The following is a 24,735-nucleotide window of genomic DNA, read 5'->3' on the forward strand; positions in this document are numbered from 1 at the left end:
GATGAATTGTAGTACACGTAGCTAAAGCAAAATTATTTTGGTTAAAAAAACGCGTTATAAAATTTTATATTCATTATATTGTAATTTCCTATGAAATTAAACCGATTTAATTTGTTTTGAAACCCAAAATTTACCCAAATAGAAAAGTGATTGTAATATTGCTATCAAAATAGTTCGTTTCACTTCTGTTAACTGATTATGTTAAAACTCGCAACAAATTAATCAACAAAACTTTATTTAAAAATTTATTTTATTATTTTTATACTACCCATCTTGGTTACATCTCTATGAGTTTGGGTAGCGAAATAGAATTTAAGTGTCCTAGCGTTTGATGCTATGGTTTTGTGCATGGAAAACTTACGTGATTATTAATTTATTTTACTGTCTTAGTTTTGTTGTATAATAGCCCATTTAACTTTCTGTTTTTACACTTTATATGTTAAATAGTATTATTTAGCTTTATTTATGTTCATTAAGAACAGGTAAATAGTTAACCGGACTAGCGTGTTGTGTTAACAGTGACGCCAGTATTTGTTCTAAAATAAAATGTCTCTTTGCTGTGCTAGTAAGTAATTAATACTATTATCATAAGTTATTTAGCGATTTGAAAATGTTTATGGTTCAGTTAAATAAGTTATTTATTAGTTCTGTATGTTACTGCTTTTAAGATTTTTTTTTTGTTCAACATAACCCCCGATACAGTCTTGACAACCCAGGTTCAATTCAAATAAAATCGTGTAAATATTCTTGGGTTGTTTATTCTTTTTGTTATATTTTAATATTTTCAGTACGTAATTAAACAGTTTTTTGACATTTTTAAATTCTTCCCCTCCCCCCGAAAATGGGTTTCTTATAAAGGACCTGCGTATCCTGCATTAAATGTTTTTTGGGGAAAAATGGTGTGCGCTGTTTTAAAACTTTGCCTTTTGTTAGTATGACAGGTGTTAATTTTATATAACATTCCTAGCTACTGAATATCAGTCAGCATTGTTGAATAGGACTTTTTTTTGTCTTCAGTCATTTGACTGGTTTGATGCAGTTCTCCAAGATTCCCTACCTAGTGCCAGTCGTTTCATGTTGGTATAGCCCTTGCATTCTACATCCATAACAAGTTGTTTTACATATTCAAAACGTTGCCACCTGCACAATTTTTCCCATCTACATCTCCCTCCAGTATTAAAGCGAATAGGACTAACTTACATTAAACTGTTAAATATAAGCGGGATGGATATTTAACGCACCACCAGATTAGTTTTTTCTAACAGTGATAAAAATTATTTTCATGTTATAACTGTAGTCATTTGTTATCAAATTTGAAAAGATCGTGATACAATGTTGCTCTGGTTACGTTACCAAATAACCCACCGGGTTGGTCTAGTGGTTAACGCGTCTTCCCAAATCAGCTGATTTGGAAGTCGAGAGTTACAGCGTTCAAGTCCTAGTAAAGCCAGATATTTTTACATGGATTTGAATACTAGATCGTGGATACCGGTGTTCTTTGGTGGTTGGGTTTCAATTAACCACACATCTCAGGAATGGTCGAACTGAGACTGTACAAGACTACATTTCATTTACACTCATACATATCATCCGCATTCATCCTCTGAAGAATTATCTAAATGGTAGTTACCGGAGGCTAAACAGGAAAAAGAAAGAAAGGGTACGTTACCAAATATAGAATGTATCTCAAATAGATTACTAAGTAAAAGATTATTAAAAAAAATTACCAGAGGTATAGACAACTTATGTGTATTAGCAAAAAATATTTAATCCACTTAGAAAAAATTTTTCTCTGACCCGTACCAAGCATTTCAGATATTTCCATTTGTGCAAATTTTACTCTCTTCAGGAATATTCACCGCTTTAGTTAGGAAACACTAATTACTCCTTTAATTTCTGTAAACATAAGGTCACAAATAATACTAAAACGACACATTCAAACTTCATAAATAAGTGAGGTTATGCTAATAGTTTTCCTTATTTACACAGAATCTCTGTGCTTTTTCACAATCATTGTGTTTTATTCCTCGTTCAAATTGTTTTTATTAGAATATGTTTTTTTTAAAAAATAAACTAGTTTTTTGTGTTATTTAAGCTACAGTATTTTTAGTATCTTGGTTTTAATCTATTATAATTAGAAGAATCCTGATCATAATAGAAAATCTATTTGCTTTAAAACAATATTACTATTTAAAATTATTATAAAAGGTAAATAATAAAAATTTTTTTTTAATCTCTGGAACCACCGTTAGGTGTTACTTCAGAGGATGAGATGAATGACAATGTTTTTAGTGTATGAAATGCCATGCCTGACCGGGATTTGAACCCAGGACCTTCGGATGAAAGGCAGAGACGCTACCACTCGCGCCACGGAAGCCGGCTTTTCATAAATCTGTCAAGTTTATTCACAACATTAGATTTTGTTATTGATCAGATATCTCTTATCAATCCTGTAATCACCCGTACCTCTTTTAGATACAGGAGTGGTTAAAAAGAAATGAATTTTTGTTTTATTAGTTGTAGCTGATTTCATGCTTGACTGTCTTATTAACTGAGTTGCTTTGAAGCAGCTGGATCTACCACTGACCTTTCTAATGATAAAATACTGGTCAACCATGTACTGCTTATATAACGTGCATATTAAAGAAATTTTTTTTGCATTTATAACAGGAATACATGGTCTGATCACATTTATTTACTATCAGTAAAAGAAGACTAGCTGACAATGACCAAATGATTACTATCTGTTACTGATAGAATAGTTGAATGCCCATCTGTATAACATTTTAAAAGTGCATAATTACTTTGTGTATTGACTTAGAAGTGAGAGATATTAAACAAATTTCTCATATGAAAGATTCCATTTTAAATAGAATTTACCAACTTATTGAAATACGTTGAATTAAGTTGACAAGAGACTAGATTAACTGTGACTTTTGGCAGTGCTGTAATTGTAATTTTAGGCAAGAAATTTGATTTAATGTGATGTTTATGTCTAATCAAATATTTTTAAAGATGTAAATACTATTGCTCTGTAAAAGTAGAAAATGTGCCGTTTTCTGTCAAATATGATGATGAAAATTGTAATTTTACAAAATATGTAAATGGCATTTCATTTTGTTTAATCAAGCTGATAATATACTAATGTATAACTAAACAGGATTAAATTTATAGATATATGTATGTAATTGTAACATTTTAATTATTTTATTTTTATAAAATCAAAAGTGTAGTATTGTAGAGTTATACAAACTATTTACGTGTCTTCTTACAGTACCCAGGTCATTAATTTTAGTTTATTAAATAGTAAAATAATTTATTAAAAGAAAAAATTATGTAAATTAATTTGTTTCTTATTTTGCTACCAGACATGTAGCAAAACAAGAAACAAATTATTTTTGTTTATAAATTATAGATTTATTTATAAATCTATTGCTTTACCATTGGTTAGACACAAAGTGGGTAAAAAAAGGGATATATACAATGCTACAAAAATGTTTATTATGTTAATTTTAGGTTAATTTGGAGCTATGTGGACTTCTGATATAAACTGAATTATATGTAATTTTTCTATGGTAAAATCTCTATGTCTTTCTTATCTTTATTTCTATATCCAGTCTCCTGCACAGGTTTTATAAGCTCCAGTGCGGCTTACGTATGTATAATAGAAGATATTTATAAGTGTGTATTGGGATATTGAAATAATACCTGGTAAATAAAATGAATGTTAATAACTGCTAAATAAATTTTAAGTGGAATTAAAAAGCTAGTTATCTAAAGTTATCTCCAAAGTGTTAACATTTATTTGTTTATAATCAATTATTTTATTTTATAGTTTCGAATGAAGTGCCAGAACATCCTGTAATTTCACCTGTATCTGGTTCCATATTTGAAAGGAGGTTAATAGAGAAATATATTAATGAAAATGGTGTTGATCCAATATCTGGAAGAGAGTTAACAGTAGACCAACTTATAGATGTAAAAAGTAAGTGCTTGTGATCTAGTATGTTTTTTTATTTTTTATTTATAACATTAGTTAATTGAATTTCCTCAGAGTTATTTCTAATCGATTACTTGGTTAGTTGGCAACATTGTCCCTGATAAACTCTTACAATAGGCAAAGACTATAAATCTTACCTGTATTTGGATGTATTCTTTTGCATATTTAAAAAAGTGAATTTGTTAACAAAATGATTTATGGATGTTTTGTTGTTCATGAGATTTTGATGAAGGCTGTACAAAATTATTCATTTTTAATCACAAACTGATCCTAATTTAAACCTAATAAAAGTTTTTTTTTGCATCAAAATATTATCCACCACCGTTTGCTATGATTTTCAGTATTATTTGCTATTTTACTTTGCAGTTCACTGAATCTATTTTTGGCAGTTTCTGAATCATGAGCCTTCCTGGTAAAATGTTTATTAAATTTTAACCTTTTTTTTTTTTTATTTAGTATATATTCATTGAATAAATAATTTGCAACCTAAAAAAGAATATTGTGACATATATAATACTGCTGCATAATAATGTAAAGAGTTAGCATTTGTTAACTAATTGAAAGAAACAGATAACAAATACAGCCACTTTAACGATGTCCGAGATATTCTACAAAAAATAAAACACCAGAGTAATTGCAGTAATCATTCATTATTCTTGGGAGGGGATTCATTCTGAAATAGTACTTGTGAAAAACAAGACTTCATTATTTCAGAAGAGTTGAAGTTATTCCTAGTTCAGTGCAACAAGATAAAATTATTATATATTAAGTATTTAAACGTAGATGAGATGGCTTTTATTTATAGTTAACTCTACATTGACCCATAAAGCATTTTTATGAAACTGTTTTTCTTTTAATTTATTTTATTGTATTACCTACTTATGAGTGGTAATAACAAAACCTTATGCTATGTTAATATTTAGTTATAAATATGTATAAATTTACTTTTGTCATCACTGGATAGTAAAAAATATTATTAAGGCATGTTTTAAACATCGAATGAGGTAATATCTAGTAATTTGAACATCTTTCATATGATATTTATCTTTTGTCATATTATCAGAAAAAAATGTTATAGCATTTTTCATTTTTTTTTTTTCAATAAAGGATTATTTCTTATTACTATATAATTAAAATTTTTTCTTTAGCTTCTAATTTATTTGCAACAAATAAAATTATAGTTATTTTCAATAGCAGCTGATGTGCTTTCTTATGAATATTGTCAAGTATTCATTACCAGTATATCCAGTATAATCACAGGAAATAAATAATATAACATTGTCCTTCAATGTATTGTATTTAAGGGGCCTTTCACAATCGCAGTCTTAGTCTACATCTTAAATATACTATTTTAATATATTCAGTGTTCTGTATTTTCTGTCATCTTGCATCTTATCTTTGTGTGTTGTTTTGTTGGACACTAGAGTCTACCATTCATTTGTCAAACATTAAGTTTTTTTAATATTAAGTTGTTACAGTTATGTGTTGAATGAATTATAAAAGACTTATAATCTTATAATTTCTGTTATCAAAATAAATATTATGGCATTCTGGGTTAAGTATCCGGTTCGTTCAAAGATAGTACTGGACAATGTAATACTGTAATGAGTGTCTTGCTGTAATTATCCGGGATATGATAAAATTTTGATACAGACTTTGATGTAGAGAAGAAAGTAAATAAATTGCAAGCTTTATATGGTACCATAAGCAGGACATTGAATAACAGAGCTAGGAAAGAGTCAGAATTGAAATTCTATAAAATTATGGCTACCTTAATTCTTCTTTATGAAAGCGAGTCATGGATTACCCCAAAAAGACAAGAAAGTAAGATACAAGCAGCAGATATGAGATTTCTAAGGAGGGTGAAGGGCATCGCATGGTTAGATCGGGTTAGAATGAAGAAATAAGAACTGAATTGGATATTTATTGTCAATTTATTTCATTTATAATGAAAGCGTGAAAAATTACTGCAATAGATGGAAGCAACACCTGGAGAGAATGTCTGGTGATAGGATTCCCATACAATTACAAAGTTATCAGCCATGTGGAAGGAGAGACACTGAAGACCACGTAAAAGATGACGTAGCTCATTGTGAGTTCAAACAGGCATAAGCCTAACGCTAGTGTATATGAAGAAGACCAATATTAAGTTGTTAAATAATATAAAGTAGTACAAATTATCATTTGTCAAAATACCACGATGGGTCTTCATAAGGCAGATTTTGGGCCGTATGTAATTTTTATTATATAAAAGTTGAATAGGGTTATAATATAAAAGAAATACAAATCAGATCAAAAATTTAATATATGGATGATAAGGAAAAATTCCAATAGTAATATAAAATGAACACATAGTAAAGTGTTTTTAAGCAATATATAACATTTTAAAATGGGAAAAAGATATAAAAAATAACTAAGGTGAATCTTCTTCATCACTATCTGACCATTGTGAAGTAACTGCATTGAAATATTGTCAAATATAGTTGACCTTGCTAGACTTTACTATTTTGATGTGTCTTAGTGTAGTAGATATCAATAGAATAGACAGTTAACATGAAAAAATTGGTGACAAATAACAGGTGTTGCACGCGAATCCAAGCGTTCTATACTTCTGTCTAAATTCTCTCTATTTCGCTTGATATATGTTGTGATTATAGTTGATTATGGATAATATTGTTGTGTTCTTTATGTAGTTGCAGTTTATGAATTCATTAAAGTGTTTTTCACTATAGAACTTAGTATGTTTTATTTGATACATGCTGTGTCAAGTTAGTTCCTTAACAGTGAACTTGGGAACATCTTCCAAAGCCTACTTGCATTTCAAACTGCATGTCAAACTACTTGTAATTTTGCCCAATTTTGAAATTAGGTTGTTTGACCAAATTGAACATTCTGTTAGCAACTATTTCATCTTCATTATTTTAAATTCAGGGTGGTCAAAAAGCATTACATACAGCACAAACAGTTTGTACAAAATCACCTGCCCTAAAGCATTCCATCATTTTATTAATCCACCTAATAGGTGTTATGAATCTTGATTCATTTGCTTCTTCACAGGTTCACTGATTTTTATTTTGAAAGAAATAGGGCAATTTTGCAATCAATCTTAAATCTTCAAGCAGCTACACTCTCTCTGAAATCTTGATAGACTATTAAAATGTCATCAGAAGTAAGTCAGATTCTAAAATATGAAGATTCAGATATCGTAGCAGAATTTAATAATAGATGTATCATGTTTTTTTTTCCATTTGAATAATATAATCTCAAAAGTTTATAAAATATACCCAGCTGTGCCAACAAAAATCATAGGCTTTACTAGTGATCTATGTTTATGCATGCTGCATGTTTCCACTGGAATGAGTAATTATTAGTTATTTTAACCCTTTGAGTGCCACAGCTACGATTTATCATTGCCAGAAAATATGCAAAAAAATTCCATTGCGACGATCCGCCGTTGCCACCTTTCTATTCCAAAAGTGCCAGACGACGATCTGTCATTGCCATATATTTTCGTAAATAAAAACCAGTTTGCACCAAATTTAATTTAAAAGTGATCACATCATTTTATTTGAAACAAAATACATTTGGAATTATAATATTTTTTATAAAAATAAAATAATGACAACAAAACAATAAAAGAGTTATTACACCAGCTGACAGAACAATGTCGATGCATAAATCTAGTGCACAGTTCATTCCGTTTATGATCTGTTGTTTCAATGTGTTCTTGAGGTTATGATTTGTAAGTTAGTTTTTGTTGATGGTTTAGTTTTATAAGTTAACTGTGTTTGTATTCTAAATATTTACAAAATATGGTTTGATTTTGATTATGGATAGCGATAAAGTAACGTTGTTAGTGAAATTGACAGGCAGTTGCTTAGTGATTTATCTGATATTAATAGTGATAATCATTTTGATTATTCTGCGTCCAATTTATTTGATGGTGACTAATGGTGACTCAACATACACACCAGAAGAGGAAACGCAAGTTAGGCGTTTGTTTGTGAACCGTAATCATCGTACAGGCCTAGATGATGATGATGATGATATTTTAGGTCAACCTTGCCCATCAACTAGAACTACGCTGAAATCACCTACGCCCACAATGGACATCAGTAGGCAAGTACTTAGTGACAGCTCTTTGCAATCGGATGATGGGGCCATTGTAATCTGGAGGTTCATTAATGAGGAAGAAACCAATTTTATCCATAGCTTTTCATACAGTGAGACACCTGGTTCCAAACATAGCCCTTATGTAAGTGTATGTTCTATAAATTATTTTAATCTGTTTTTTAAGTAGGATCTGCTGAATATTTTTGTCAGTGAAACAAATGGGTATGCCAATCAAATAATTGCTGCAGACACAATATTTCTTCTTACAGTTGCTTGAATGGCTGGTTTTCTGTTACCTATTCTGAAATAAGGGCATTCATTGCTGTCATTGTTAGCATGGGTCTGATAAAAAAAATCTACAATAGCATCTTATTGGACAGTTACTTATTCACAGTCTGCACCATGATTTTGAAAAGTGTTCACCTGCAATAGGTTTCAACCTATATTACATTTTTTCACTGTAGGCTATAGCAAGCTTTCAAAACTTAATGAATTCAGCTACGATCCTTTATAAAAATTAACTCATTATAGACCACTGTAATGAAATGTTTCTATGCTGCTATGTAGGCCACCAAAATCTTTCTGTTGATGAATCATTAATTGGAACTAAGGGCCTAACACAATTAATGTAATATCTTCCAAGTACCACCACTGTTAGAGGATAAACTTGTGGGTTCTATGTGACGCCATTTCCAATTATTGCTTGAGAATGCTGTGTTATAAGGGAAAAAATTCTCAGGAAAACAGGGATGAAATAAAATAATTTGAGTTTTCCTTCTATGTTGTAAAGAAACTTCTTTCAATATTCAACTACTTGAAAAAGGGATATCATATATTTACTAACAATTATTTTACCAGTCTTCCTTTAATTAAACATTTGTATCAAAATGAAACATTCCATACTGGCGCAATCCGAAAAAAGGGCTTCCTGATATGGTTAAAAGATGAATTAAATGTTGGGCAAAAGGTTTACTGGAAACAAAATAAAATTGTAGCATTAGCCTACAGAGAAAAAAAAACAAAGTAAGCCAGTCATCCTTGTTTCTAAAAATTCTGAAGTAAGGGAAAAGGAAAATACAAAAAAGAGGCATGGTAGAGTTATCACAGAAAAAAGCCAGCTATGGTTTTTGATTATGATAAGTATATGGGTGGAATTGACACCAATGATATGATGTTATATGTTTATCTGGATGAGTGAAGAACACTAAAAAATTGGAAGAAGGCGGTTTTTAATTTATTTTCAAGAATGGTAAAATTCTTTTATAATTTAAAAGAGAACAAGATGCTTCATAACCAAAAACCACTTTCCCGTTAAAAATTTGTTGTCAGTATCATTGATTCAATAACTGATGAGAGGTGTGATGTGGGAGCAGATGAAGAGATAGAGCCTGGAGGATCCAGCAGTAGGGTTAACTACCTGGTAAAAAAGAAAAAAAATGTTGGGTCTGCACCAAGGAAGGCACAGACTACAAAACAAGTGGCAGGAAAAGAGCCAGAACTGTGTACAAGATGGTGAGAAGGTTAACATGGCGCCTGCTTTCCCAAACATAAATGTAAATAGATTGCAGTCCTGAATAGTTTATATAAACTGTTTGATAATTTTCAACAAGGGTTAAAGACTATATCTTCTTCTGGAAAGAGACATTGAAGTTATTTTTCTTTTTTTACTAATTTTTACTACAAGATAAAATTAAATTGCTGCTCTATTTCGGTTACCATATGAGACAAAAAAACATATCTAGATTATGTATTTTTAACATGTTAGCATGATTTATTTTTTTTGTTGTAGAAAACATTTCGGTGAAAAAAAAATCTTATTTCCCGCTGATATATAGTTCTACTTTTTTTTGTAAAAAATGTAAAACTAAAAAAATAAAATTTGTATTTAATTTTTTTTTTACATTTTTCAGTAGTTTAAGTAAATATAAATTTTTGTATCAGGAATTGCAAATGATATATCCTAGTTGTACATGTTCTTGTGAACATTTTGATACCTTTTTCATAAAATTATCAACAAAAAAAACGTTATGAATGTTTATTCCTGATTCTGTTGCACACATTATTTTATACCTGTCATTCTTACGATGTGTTTGCAAGAAATTGGGGTGACATTTTTTTGACATAGTTTTATTCACCACTTTGCAAACAAAGGGTTAATATTTATGTTTGTTTCATCAGCAGCAATAATTGCCCCATCATCGCTGCATTTAATGTTTTTTTAGCTACTTTTCTTGTATATTTGTTTATAAAGTCTTCCCTTGGCTTATACTCTCTAAAGCCAGATATGATGAAACAAATTTTGACATAAGAGCTTTTGTAGCTGCATGAATGTATTTTCCAATAACCTTTTGTCAGTTTGAAAAGATTTCAGTATCAAAGGGCAGTATGAAGTTTAATGATAAGTATGGCTGTAGATGTTTTATAAGTATGTGTAGAAGTATATCAAACTTAACCTTTTATTTAATTTTCCAAAGTTCCAAAATCATTCTTGACAATTCCCTTAATTGGGAGTAATCAGTGTCTGATAAGGATGTTGCATTATTGAAATAAATTTTTTTTATAGGCAATTTTTCATAGGTCTTTTGCCAAGCTTTCTAATTCATTGTAGACATTATTGTAAATTCAGAAAACATTTATATTTTTAATAAAATCATCATTTAGGAAGCCATCGATTAAATGTGAACAACAGCAGAGAGGTCCAGATGGAATAATTATATTAAACTGAGTAAATGCTTACACTGCACTCATAATGTTATATTTTAAGATTACTTCTTGATTTATATAGGATACAACTTGAATGTATTATAACATGTTATTTTCAAATAAACACAGAATTGCACATTACTATATGTAATACTTGCATGACACTAGTTACATTTAGTTTGCTTATGATTCTGTTTTGTCTGCAAACAAAATGATCAGAGCAGCATTTTCATTCTTATGTATATGATCCTTTATGATCTGTTTCATTACACAAATAAAAGCCAAAGTGTTGCATCATCACTATCATAAGAAAATTGCAATGAATTAACAAAAATTAGTTTCTTTAAGGCAAAACTAAAAATACCGTTTTGTGCGCATTTAAAAAAACATAAATTGTAAGATTAAAAATGCTATTATAGAACCTTATAGAACAAATCTTCTAGAATGAGAAAATGTGATTAAGATATTTCTGACACTTATTGAAGTCTTGAGCAATATTTATTTAAGCTTAACAACATGCTGCTTGCTATTATTATAAAATATGAATTAAGTTTTGTTTTCTGTACCAGCACTGGGGTGCAACACTTAAACAAGTTTGATATATGTTACTTCTCATATCATGTTCTAACAAATATTTTATGAAGGAAGTGTTGCTCCACTGCACTCATATTTAAATCAATAGATGAAGTATTCAAAAGTAGAGGTTTTTCAAGCAGAAATCTAAAAATGCCCTATTTTTGCCCATTAAATGTTTATAATACATGAAGATTGTTGTCATAACCTTATAGAACTAATTTTCAATAATAGAATTATTTTGAGGCCAAAACAGGCCAACTCCTTTTGAGGCCAAAAACAACCTTTATGGAGGTCCATCCTTTTGCTTATGAATTCCACTACACCATTATCTGATTTTTTTTTTTGTAAATTTAGCTTCTATAATTCTTTTTGGAAGCATGTATTGAAGAATTAATTGTTTTTATGATTTCCTTATTGTTTGTATATCAAGCTTCTTTCAATTTCTTGACTAATTTCAAATAAGCCTCTTGTCTTTTGTGTTCTGAATAATCTTTGCTTTTTATTTTATACAAGTACACTTGATTTTTATATGATTGTGATCAATTAATGATCATGATCACACTATTTTTTAACAGAATTTACTGATTTATATGTATATAATCAGATTTATATGTAATCAGCAGATTCTGTTAAAAATCATGTGATAGTAATCTTGTATTGGAGATTGTAATATTTAATATTAATTGATTTTCAACAGTAAATTATTACTATAAAAATTTCACTCAAAATAAAATAAAACAAAAAAATGAAAGAAACTAATATAGGAGTTAATAGAAATGTAGTAACAACTAAACAAACAAAAGAAAAAGACTACAGAGATTAACAATGACTCTCTTCTTCTTATGAATCACAAGATTTTAGATAAAGAAATCAGAGGGAAGTTGATTTTATTCATATTAAGAAACTGTTAGAATGCAGTCATTAACTAGCACATTTTAAATAAAAAATATGTCCACTCTCTCCACCTTCATTAATATTTAAGACAATACACATAAAATGAAGACTAAAAAAGTTGAAGAGAATTAAGCTTTTATATTAGTAAAATAAAGATATAAAGCACTGTAGTCATTCATTTTCCAATTATTCATTAATTATGATTTGTGGTAGAAAAATATGATATTTAGTTTTAATTGTTATATTTGTTTGAGGAATTAATATACTTAGAATGATTAGTTCAGTAAGTATTTGTATTAATCAGTCTAGTATCATGACTACAGTCTTTAATGTATTATTGAACCCCTTGTGAGATGGAAATTTTATAGTTACATTGAATTTCAGATTTTCCATCGGGTCATTTTTGCACTGGTTATTTCTTATTATTCATTGTTGGATATCTATAACATAATTTGTTTGGTTTGATGATGAAGTTGCAATTTTGTTGTGGACATGATCAATGTATTACTATTAGTCATGTAAAAATAGTTGCAAACGTTAGAAAAATTAATTCTAAAAATTTGACAGAGAAAATCAGTTTTTACATGAAATTAACATGTATGTTTATAGTTAAGTTGGCTCCTTCCACAAATTCAGTAGGAGGTTGATGATGTCACTTTACAAAACTTGAGTCTGTTCTCAGTTGTCTTTAATTTCTGGACGAAAACAATCTTAGTCAATCCATAATCATTGAACAAGTTCAGTAATAAGTTGTTAGTCTTCCTGCGTAAAAAAAATGCTCTGACATCTTGAAAAATAGGCTGGATGTACACTGCCTATAGAGTATCTTAGGAGGACTTGAAACTGCTGGACCACCATAACTGTTTTCTTGAGGGTAGGTCTTTTTTTAATTATCCTTGATCTCTTCTCCACTTTGACTTCTGTGCTTTGAGCTTAATAACTAAAATTCTTACTGAGTAAGCCAGGCCTTCTAATCTCTTCTAAAGTATAAATACAATAGCCTGTAACAATTTTTTTTGTGTGAATTTATAGCATTAACCATTACAGTTATATTCTAGTCATGAATGACAGGCAGTGTCTTTTAAACATCATTTAAAATAGATTTAGTTAATCTTTGTATAATACTAAAAGTATATTAAGGTGTAAAAATAAATGTTTTCTATTATATTTTATAAAATTTCAGCGACACCAGTTGTTAAACCAAAACCACCATCAGGTACCAGTATACCAGCAATTCTTAAAACATTACAAGATGAGTGGGATGCAGTTATGTTACATAGTTTTACACAGAGACAGCAACTTCAGACTGCTAGACAAGAATTAAGTCATGCATTATATCAGCATGATGCTGCTTGTCGTGTTATTGGACGATTAACTAAGGAAGTTACAGCTGCCCGTGAAGCGTTAGCTACCTTGAAACCGCAAGCTGGTATTGCACAACCTTCTACTGGTATACCTCAACCGGTAAATTTTTTATTACTTCTTATTAATAGAAATATACATGTATTTATGAATTTTATATTCATCAATATATTATTAAACTTAATTTTGTTTCTACGGATTTTTCATTGTATGTTATATAATGCAAACCTTCTTTTGTGAGTTGTGTAGATAATTACCTAAGTAACTATTATTTATTTAATTATATGTGATAATGAAAACAGTGATTCCTATTAAACAGTAATGATCTTAATTTTTAATATTTACTTTTTCCTAGATTTTCATGTTTAACTGAATTTTTTGGCAGTATGCCCTACAGTTTCACGTCAGCAGCACGTTTTATTTGAAAAAAATCACCCATTCATCTAATAAACATACCAAAGTGTTAAAATTAATCAGAAAAATGTTATAAATCACTGAATTTACCATTTAAAAAATTGAATTTGAAGAAAAGGAGAGCCAAGAAAAAAGAGGACTGACTTGGTTTAATAGTTTTTTAAACATTTGTGTTTAATTTTTAATGATCTTGATATCATTCATTCTTGTTCCACACAGTCCCTCTAGTAAATTGTATTTAAAATAGCATGTATGCCAAGGTCTGCAGGCTCAGTGCATCCTTGGTATAATCTATTGGGAGATTTGTATGGAATAACATGGAAACTCTTATCCAAAGGCTCCACAGATATTCTAATATAAAGGGCCTATTGATTAAAATACAAAAGAAAAGTCATATCCAGAGTGTAATGTTAGTCTTTCTTCTATTCACAGATTTTACATTCTAGAACCTTCTGCAAATAATATTGAACCTTGTCCAACTATATATACTTTAGTTGTAAGTCTTTGTAGGTAAACCCACCAGGTTTTTATTCTATAGCCTTCTCCAGATAATAGTGAACTGTATATTGCTATGTATATTTTAGTTATATTTAGTTACTACATATTTTTACATGTTAAATTTTAATAGTTTGAATTTACTGTGTAATTTGGAACTGATGATGAGGGAAAACCTTGAAAGTGCTATTAGAAAAAAATAATAAGCATAACGAGAAGCATTATCGAATTCTGTATTCTTGTTATTTGTAAATTTAGTTATTTAGTTACATTTTTTATTTGCATACATAACTTTGGAACATTAATTGATGAGTTGTTTATTACAAGATATTATGTAGTAATTAAAGATATATTTATAATAAACTGTACTTACTTCAGTCTCAGTAATTTGTGCACAAACGTAAATGAGATTCTTTAATTCACTATAGATTAAAGAATATATTTTAATTTAAAATGTAGCTTATGCAGGCGTGCTAAATAAAATTATTTGTAATATAAATAATTTTATTTATTCTGTAAATTAGGCCTTGCAAAGTTATTGCCTTTCCTTAAACTTAAAAATTCACTTTAAACAATTTTGCGCATGTTTGACTTTTTAGTAAATAATTTTTTCCCTTTCCCATACAAAACAGACATAAAAATCCTTATTGTGTGTATGTGTGCACGTGCGCATGTACAAATATTATATTTTTTTTTTTTGTCTTCAGTCATTTGACTGGTTTGATGCAGCTCTCCAAGATTCCCTATCTAGTGCTAGTCGTTTCATTTCAGTATACCCTCTACATCCTACATCCCCAACAATTTGTTTTACATACTCCAAACGTGGCCTGCCTACACAATTTTTCCCTTCTACCTGTCCTTCCAATATTAAAGCGACTATTCCAGGATGCCTTAGTATGTGGCCTATAAGTCTGTCTCTTCTTTTAGCTATATTTTTCCAAATGCTACTTTCTTCACCTATTTGCCGCAATACCTCTTCATTTGTCACTTTATCCACCCATCTGATTTTTAACATTCTCCTATAGCACCACATTTCAAAAGCTTCTAATCTTTTTTTCTCAGATACTCCGATTGTCCAAGTTTCACTTCCATATAAAGCGACACTCCAAACATACACTTTCAAAAATCTTTTCCTGACATTTAAATTCATTTTTGATGTAAACAAATTATATTTCTTACTGAAGGCTCGTTTAGCTTGTGCTATTCGGCATTTTATATCGCTCCTGCTTCGTCCATCTTTAGTAATTTTACTTCCCAAATAACAAAATTCTTCTACCTCCATAATCTTTTCTCCTCCTATTTTCACATTCAGTGGTCCATCTTTGTTATTTCTACTACATTTCATTACTTTTGTTTTGTTCTTGTTTATTTTCATGCGATAGTTTTTGCGTAGGACTTCATCTATACCGTTCATTGTTTCTTCTAAATCCTTTTTACTCTCGGCTAGAATTACTATATCATCAGCAAATCGTAGCATCTTTATCTTTTCACCTTGTACTGTTACTCCGAATCTAAATTGTTCTTTAACATCATTAACTGCTAGTTCCATGTAAAGATTAAAAAGTAACGGCGATAGGGAACATCCTTGTCGGACTCCCTTTCTTATTAGGGCTTCTTTCTTATGTTCTTCAATTGTTATTGTTGCTGTTTGGTTCCTGTACATGTTAGCAATTGTTCTTCTATCTCTGTATTTGAACCCTAATTTTTTTAAAATGCTGAACATTTTATTCCAGTCTACGTTATCGAAAGCCTTTTCTAGGTCTATAAACGCCAAGTATGTTGGTTTGTTTTTCTTTAATCTTCCTTCTACTATTAATCTGAGGCCTAAAATTGCTTCCCTTGTCCCTATACTTTTCCTGAAACCAAATTGGTCTTCTCCTAATACTTCTTCCACTCTCCTCTCAATTCTTCTGTATAAAATTCTAGTTAAGATTTTTGATGCATGACTAGTTAAACTAATTGTTCTGTATTCTTCACATTTATCTGCCCCTGCTTTCTTTGGTATCATAACTATAACACTTTTTTTGAAGTCTGATGGAAATTCCCCATTTTCATAAATATTACACACCAGTTTGTATAATCTATCAATCGCTTCCTCACCTGCACTGCGCAGTAATTCTACAGGTATTCCGTCTATTCCAGGAGCTTTTCTGCCATTTAAATCTTTTAATGCTCTCTTAAATTCAGATCTCAGTATTGTTTCTCCCATTTCATCCTCCTCAACTTCCTCTTCTTCCTCTATAACACCATTTTCTAATTCATTTCCTCCGTATAACTCTTCAATATATTCCACCCATCTATCGACTTTACCTTTCGTATTATATATTGGTGTACCATCTTTGTTTAACACATTATTAGATTTTAATTTATGTACCCCAAAATTTTCCTTAACTTTCCTGTATGCTCCGTCTATTTTACCAATGTTCATTTCTCTTTCCACTTCTGAACACTTTTCTTTAATCCACTCTTCTTTCGCCAGTTTGCACTTCCTGTTTATAGCATTTCTTAATTGCCGATAGTTCCTTTTACTTTCTTCATCACTAGCATTCTTATATTTTCTACGTTCATCCATCAGCTGCAATATATCGTCTGAAACCCAAGGTTTTCTACCAGTTCTCTTTATTCTGCCTAAGTTTGCTTCTGCTGATTTAAGAATTTCCTTTTTAACATTCTCCCATTCTTCTTCTACATTTTCTACCTTATCTTTTTTACTCAGACCTCTTGCGATGTCCTCCTCAAAAATCTTCTTGATAATTGCAATGATGAAGCAATTAAACACGTAAAAGGAGATGAAAATTTAATAATAGTTGGAGATTGGAATGCAAGCATTGGAGAAGGCAAGGAAGGAAATATAGTGGGTGAATACGGGCTGGGGAAAAGGAATGAAAGAGGGGACCGACTTATAGAGTTTTGCACGAAGTATAATTTAGTAATTGCCAACACCCAATTTAAAAATCATAATAGAAGAATATACACTTGGAAAAAGCCAGGCGATACTGCAAGGTATCAGATAGATTATATCATGGTTAAGCAAAGATTTAGAAATCAACTCGTTGACTGCAAAACTTACCCTGGAGCAGACATTGATAGCGACCATAATTTGGTGATAATGAAATGTAGATTGGGGTTTAAAAACCTGAAGAAAAGATGTCAGATGAATCGGTGGAATTTAGAGAAGCTTGAGGAAGAGGAGGTAAAGAAGATTTTTGAGGAAATATTATAAAGCGTATAATATATATATGTATATATTAACTTAGCAAAAACAATTCTTTTGTTATTGTATTTGTTCATATTCCCCTCTGTACTAATATCTCAGACAAAAGTATAAAAACAGTTTACCACCAAAAATACAGAATTCGATAATGCTTCTCCTTATGCTTATTATTTTTTTCTAATAGCACTTTTGAGGTTTTCCCTCATCATCAGTTAAACTTTTTCCTCCAAATTACACATTAAATTCAAACTATTAAAATTAAACATGTAAAAATATGTAGCTATAAATTTTAAAAAATTAAAAAAAAATTATTATGTGGCTAGCCACACATACAGTACTGCACTATAGTACAGTGTTATATGTGTACTACATTACTTTTTATGTTGTAATGAGTAACTAATGTGTGGAGTGTAACTCCCGATGGAAATAAATTATTGCCATATATAATTATAAAGAGGAAAACCGTGCCAAAAGAAAGGTTCTGCGATGGTTTAATTTTTCAAGCTCAACAGAAAACCTGGATGATAAGAGATGTAATGCATGATTGGTTAAGATGTGTATGGGAACGTAGACCGGGTAGACTTCTGAAACAAAACAGGATGTTAGTGTTGGATGCTTTTTGAGGTCAATTTTGAGGTCATTTTTCTGACAACATTAAATAAAACAAACCTCCCCCCCCCCCAAAAATGAAAATTGAAATGTGGTTTAGTTGTAATTCCTGGAGGTGTGATAAGTCAGTTACAACCACTGGATGTTGGAGTTAATAAATCTTTTAAAGATTGTATTCGTGCACAATATAATCAGTGGCTGACTGAAAACAATCATCCCCTTACACCAAGTGGCAAAATTAAATGAGCATCAGCAGCTACGATTGCAGAATGGATTTTGAGAGCTTGGAATGATTTGCCATTAAAAATAGTTAAAAAGTCATTCTTGAAGTGTTGCTAGTCAAATGTATTTAATGGTTCTGAAAATAATGTTCTTTGGAACCACAGTGATGCAAATGAATTCAACTCAGTTGAAACTGACGACGATGACTCAACAACAACATAGAAAGCTAACAAGATGCACTGTTGAGTCACGAAAAATTAGCTACGTAATTTTTCGTGACTAATAATTTAGCTAATTACATAGCTAATTTTTAATTACGAAAAATGTACGTAGCTATCTACATTACATTTGAGGTACTATAATACAAAATATTGTAGCAAGTGCCATCAATTTAGGTGTTTTACTGCATATTTGGATTATTCAGTAAATTGTAAGTGGCTACTATTTAATTTTTTGTATTCATTTTTCAAAATAGGATGAAATCAATACAAAATAGTTTTATAATTTATGTAATTTATAATAAATAAATTATACAATATTTTAATACTTCTATTGGATATTTTTATTTTTCCTAGAAATTATCTACTAAAGATAGGGTATGTCTTAAATTTGAATAACTGCGGTATATATTCATCCCCACCATACTAAAGTAATGAATGTAAAAAACTTAACTTTTCAGGGGAGCTAAACAACAATTTCAGTGTTAAATTTTAAATAGGAATGCATATTTATAAAAGTGAAAAGGTTTAAACTAGCCTTCCTAAAAGAGATGCGGATTGGATAATTTACCACAAGATGCAGGATGTTCAGATTAGTCGTTAACTGATGAATCTGAAAAATCACATTTTGTAACGTCACCACATGGTGGTGACGATGTATAAAACAACCCTATTTGAAGTTATAAAACCAAATATTTTATTGGAAATTTTATTTAGTATCTTTGCGCTGACATTCTGCAGACCCAGAAGTTCTATGCTATTGTCCTGTTGCCTATGTTTAGTACTTAATATAATACTTTAACTTTTTCTTAAAGTTGGCAAATTTCTCTTAATGTAAAAAAAAATGTTATATTTATTTATTACCTTTTATTCCCTCTTGAATTGTGTGTTTTTTGTTTTTTCGTGCTGTTTTTAATATCATAAATATATTTTCAGGTTACAAAAAGCATCCTACTTAACAATTTACATTAGAATTGTTTTAGAAGTAATATTGAAGAATTTGCCTCAACTTGTTCGAGAATAATTCTCTCAAATTCATTATATCTCAGTCTCATTAAACTGTCATATATTTGATTTTTCCTTAAATTTATCTATTTCTTTATTAAAGGCAATTGCTGTAGAAGCTGCAGGTGTGGCTAATCAACCAACTGAACAAGCTGGTATGACACCAGAAGTTATTCAGAAACTTCAAGATAAGGCCACTGTTTTGACTCAAGAAAGAAAGAGACGAGGTCGTACTGTTCCAGAGGATTTAGTATCACATGAAAGTATTAGAAACTTCCACACATTATCTTCCCATCCAGTAAGTAATTTTTTAATATTGCAATTTTACACTTGTTTTTTAGTATCTTTCCTAAAATTTTGGATGCTTGTTATTTTATCACAATTGTTCTGTGATATGTTATGTCATATGAATTATGTCATTTATACTAGCAGACTGAATAAGATTCAGCTTTAATGACTATATTGAAAATACTGGTGCAACAATTTAGTATTTTTTAATTTCCTTCAAAATTATTATGGTACTTAATGTGTAAAAATAATTTAAGAGATATTAAGGATCTGTCTTAAACAGATACTGATAAGATATAACCATGTGCTACTTTTCACTGAGTTTATGTATCATTTGGTACCTATGAGGAGTGGTGGCTATGAGTTTTAAATTGTATATGATACAGCAAAATAAATGATCTAGCAGTGACAGTAACTTTTCTGAAATAATTAATCTAATTTCTTTGATCTCTATGGTATTATTTATGTTAGGGGATTTCCTAGTAAGCACTTTTAAATTAGATTTATCATACAACTACCAAGCAGAAAACAAAGTTCTGTGGACAGATCATGGCCAGACCATGTTCGAACAGATTACACAGTACTCATTTGGTGAAAAAGAATCAAAGATGAAAAAGCAGTGACAGTGAGAAAGACATTCTATTAAAGAGGATCTGCATCAAGAGATCAGCAACTCCATCTTGAGCTTAACCTGTTAAAGAAGACCTCTTACATACATGGATTTCCATTCTGTGTCAACCTTCTTGGAGATTGGGTTGTAAAGAATGGGCCTTTCCTGTCTCTGCAAGAAAGAGTTGTGTGTATGTTTCAAAGTATCTGACTTAATATTAAACCATTTAATTATATCTTCACTGAAAGTTAATATTTTTTTCTTAATAATAATACTACTACTAGTAGAAGTGTGGATTGTAATCTTTTTCTGTTTAAGTAGTAGATGTCATTTATTTGAAGATGCAAAACTTATTTTGTATGAAAATTACATTTTTTATTTAAAGACCCCTAAAAAATATAAACAGTAAAATTATGATATTAAGATTAATTTGTTTTTTTGAAGGATTGTTTTGCATGTGTTAATTTATATTTTAAGATTGTGTATGTATGTACTCATCTAAGTAGTTACTAATTTTTATTCTTCAGTTGTAAGTAGTTCATTAGTCATAACTTTATAGCTTTTTAACAAAATTAAATGTGTTTCTTTTTATCCTAAGTTTTCAGCTGTTATAAAAGCTTTATAATGTTTTTTTTTTTATGTGTGTATTCTAACTAATAATTGCAGCTAAATTTCCAATCGAGATTAAATGATGTTGTGAAGGGTTCTTAGAAAGTTCTCTCTTTAGTTCCTTGATTGTTGTTAGGTAGCTCTATTGGTATATTGATAGAAAACATTTTGAACTTGTAAGCATGCTTAACATTATGTGATTGGTTGAAGTCAGTCATGTGGGGATCCTACTTCCTCCCCATATATGATGTTTAAATAATTATGCATTTTGTGCTGTAAGTACTAGTTTAGTAGCTGTAAACTTTATGTAAAATATAGGAGTCCACCATTCATGTATCCCATTTAACGTATAGCGGATTAGAGTATCTGATGTCTTCCATTCATTCATGGTCAGGTGCCTTGTAACAAATATTAAATATATAAAAATATATAATATTAATATTAAAATATTAATATAATATTAAATATATTAATATTATATTAAATATATTAATATTATATTTATGCCTTACCATCTGAGAATTCATGGAGCCTACTCATAGGATCCTTTGCCAAAAAGTCTATCTTACTTATATGTTTTCTGGAATTTATAAAGTAAATAATTCTTTATATTTTAAATATTTGTATTGTTTATTCTTGATGACTTTATTTAATGATCAGTTTATTATTATTTTTTCTTAGGTTTCAGCAATATTTTATTCTTGCTGTGTGAATATGTATATATACTGCCTACCTGTAAAATAATCTCATTTTATCAACTAAATACACCAACCTAATTGGGATAGATTCTATAATAATAAAGTTATTTTATGTGTGTGATTTTCCACTATAAAGTAATCACTTGAAGTTAATGTACTTTATCTATGGTTTTGCTTATTCATAGTTCTGTAAAACAACTAAAACAATAAAAAAACTATGAAATAATGAATTTTCTAATCTTAATGTATACATTTTATTTCTTCTATCAAACACAGCCCCTAGGTCAGTGCATTGTAGACCAATGTACGTAGTATTCACATTGGACTTTCAGTGGTTTATTTAATGCTATAGAAAGTGGTTAAAATTGATCCTTTATCCAGCATTTGAAAAATTACAAACCAGATCTCTTGGTTGACATAGTAAATGATTTAGTTAAAGAAATAAAATCATTCACTATAAACATTTATTGAAAAAAAAAATACTAAAAGATGCTTTTCATAGCAGTAGATTAATGAAACCAACAATAGATTTAATGAAATAGAAATAGTTATCTTAGCCAGCATGATTAGCAAAAATAGATTTAAAGAAATTCAATGATCAGATATTGCACAGCATTTACCATTATAAAGAAAGATATAGAACAATTAATATCTACAGTATAAAGCAATTAATCCAAAATTGAATGAAATTTTTAGGTTGAAGAGTCAGTTACAAAATCAAGTACTGAAATTAGATCCATCAGTGGAATAAAGCATTAAATTTAAGTGGGATGTTAAGGTACTAATTATTTATTAATTTTATCAATTATAGAAAGGGATTATTAGTTAATATTACCAGTAAAAAAAAGGATACTTTATTTAGCAGGAGAGAGTCATTGACGCACATCCTGTCGGCGCATCACATGGTTCTCTCTGCATCAATAGCAGCAGCTAGACTTTGGCAACTAACATAACCTCACACAAACACACACAAGCCAACTCCCTATTATCAATATGGCTTGTGTTAAATATTATATTTCTATTAAAAACTGTTAAATTCTACATCTACTTGCTCCTTGAGCCTATTTTAAATATAAAAAACACCAAAATGTTCAGAAAAATATTCTCTACACACTAATATTTCTTTCCTTAAAATATTTAATAATAGTCTTACAAACATGAGGATACGAATGTGTCAAGGGTCCAGGGGGCAAAGCTCCCTAGCTAGATTATCAGGAGAGCGAAGCGAGCCCTGACCGGCTAGTAATACATAAGTAAGATGAAGCAACACCAACAAATAAGAGCAGAAATAAAGAACATGCTTACATGATCAAACATACTGCCCATCAAAAAATTACAAGATTTTTTTCTTAATGTTTGTAAATAATAAATAACAACGATAATAGTAATTATACAATAAATTAATATATTTTACTATTGTAATTCATTCATTTAATATCATTGTAGCAGATCTTAAAACAACTATTTTCGATACAAATAAATTGATACTGAAAATACTATCGATTATTGATTTAGAATTATATACATGATTTTTTGTTGCCTTTTAGTTACAATTAAACATACATATATACATATTTATGTAGCGTATGACACTCCCCTATAACATAAGGATTCCAATGCGGGGTCATACATTTAAATCAGTTTGGTCATTGAGCTGCTGTGGTGGAACAAACATATGTACTTATATATATATACACTCTAAAAACATTACATTTCTTTTTGGGCAGTCATGTAAAAAATGACTAGCTGTTAACTAGCACTAGAAAATTATTTGTACGTGCAATATAAACAGTTTTGAAAAATTAACCAAACAAAATTTAATGGTACATTTTCTAATGTTAGAAATTTTTATGTTTGCGGTATTTTGTTTGAGTAAACAATTCAGTGAAGCAAATAAAACCATTAGAAACAGTTGTTAAGTACCAAATATACTTTATTTAACAATAATCTTTAATGTTTAAAGTTTTATGCCTTGAACCTTTTTTCCATGCATTTTTAATATTGCTAATGACAAGTTTCATATTTTTAGCATTTTCAGAGAATACAACCCTCACAACTAGGATTGTATTACTGATTTAGTCTTGAACTCAGCATTTCAAACCATAATATTAATGTTAAAGTTCAACTGTTGTATGACAATGTTTGTCTGTACCACGACTACATTATTTGTTCATGAAATAAATTAAAAAAACAGAAAATTGAATACATGTATTTGGATGCCAATTAGACATAATTTTTTATTTTCAGGGGTTACACAGTGCTAGCATTCCTGGTATATTATCTCTGGATATCCATAATGCAGATACAAGTAAGATTTTGACCGGTGGTAATGATAGGAATGCTACAGTTTTCAATAAGGACACAGAGCAAGTAGTTGCTGTTTTAAAAGGACACACAAAGAAAGTCACACGAGTTATTTATCATCCAGAAGAGGTAATTTTTATGATTCATTATAGTTGTTAGTAAAAATCTATTTTTATAGTAAAACCAGTAATGTTTTGTTAACAATTTCATTTACATATATATTATAGTATATATAAAATACAGAGATAGTTACATAAAGTGTTATAACCATGACTCAGAAGCTTAGGAAAAAAGCAAATACAACATTTTTTAATTTTATAACCACAGTTGATTCATGAAAGATGCATGGTAATTTAAATATGATGTATTATAATTTAAATAGCTGGTCAGGAAGCTCCACC

General features: G+C 29.7%; 1 protein-coding gene across 3 annotated transcripts in view; it reads left to right on the forward strand.

The window, feature by feature from the left end:
- The first annotated feature begins 300 nt into the window (after window positions 1-300).
- The window catches only part of Prp19 (pre-mRNA processing factor 19), an 80,213-nt gene continuing 55,778 nt past the window's right edge, over window positions 301-24,735 (forward strand). For all 3 annotated transcript variants that reach the window (XR_012756228.1, XM_075364857.1, XM_075364858.1), the window contains exons 1-5: window positions 301-565; window positions 3,836-3,985; window positions 13,470-13,750; window positions 19,929-20,123; window positions 24,278-24,463. Coding sequence is in view for 2 of the 3 variants with exons in the window: in XM_075364857.1 (XP_075220972.1) it covers window positions 547-565; window positions 3,836-3,985; window positions 13,470-13,750; window positions 19,929-20,123; window positions 24,278-24,463 (831 nt within the window). In the remaining variant the exon portion in view is untranslated. The remainder of the gene's footprint in view (window positions 566-3,835; window positions 3,986-13,469; window positions 13,751-19,928; window positions 20,124-24,277; window positions 24,464-24,735) is intronic.

The sequence above is a fragment of the Lycorma delicatula genome, chromosome 4 (assembly GCF_047948215.1).
Source record: "Lycorma delicatula isolate Av1 chromosome 4, ASM4794821v1, whole genome shotgun sequence".
Taxonomy (NCBI): Eukaryota; Metazoa; Arthropoda; class Insecta; order Hemiptera; family Fulgoridae; genus Lycorma; species Lycorma delicatula.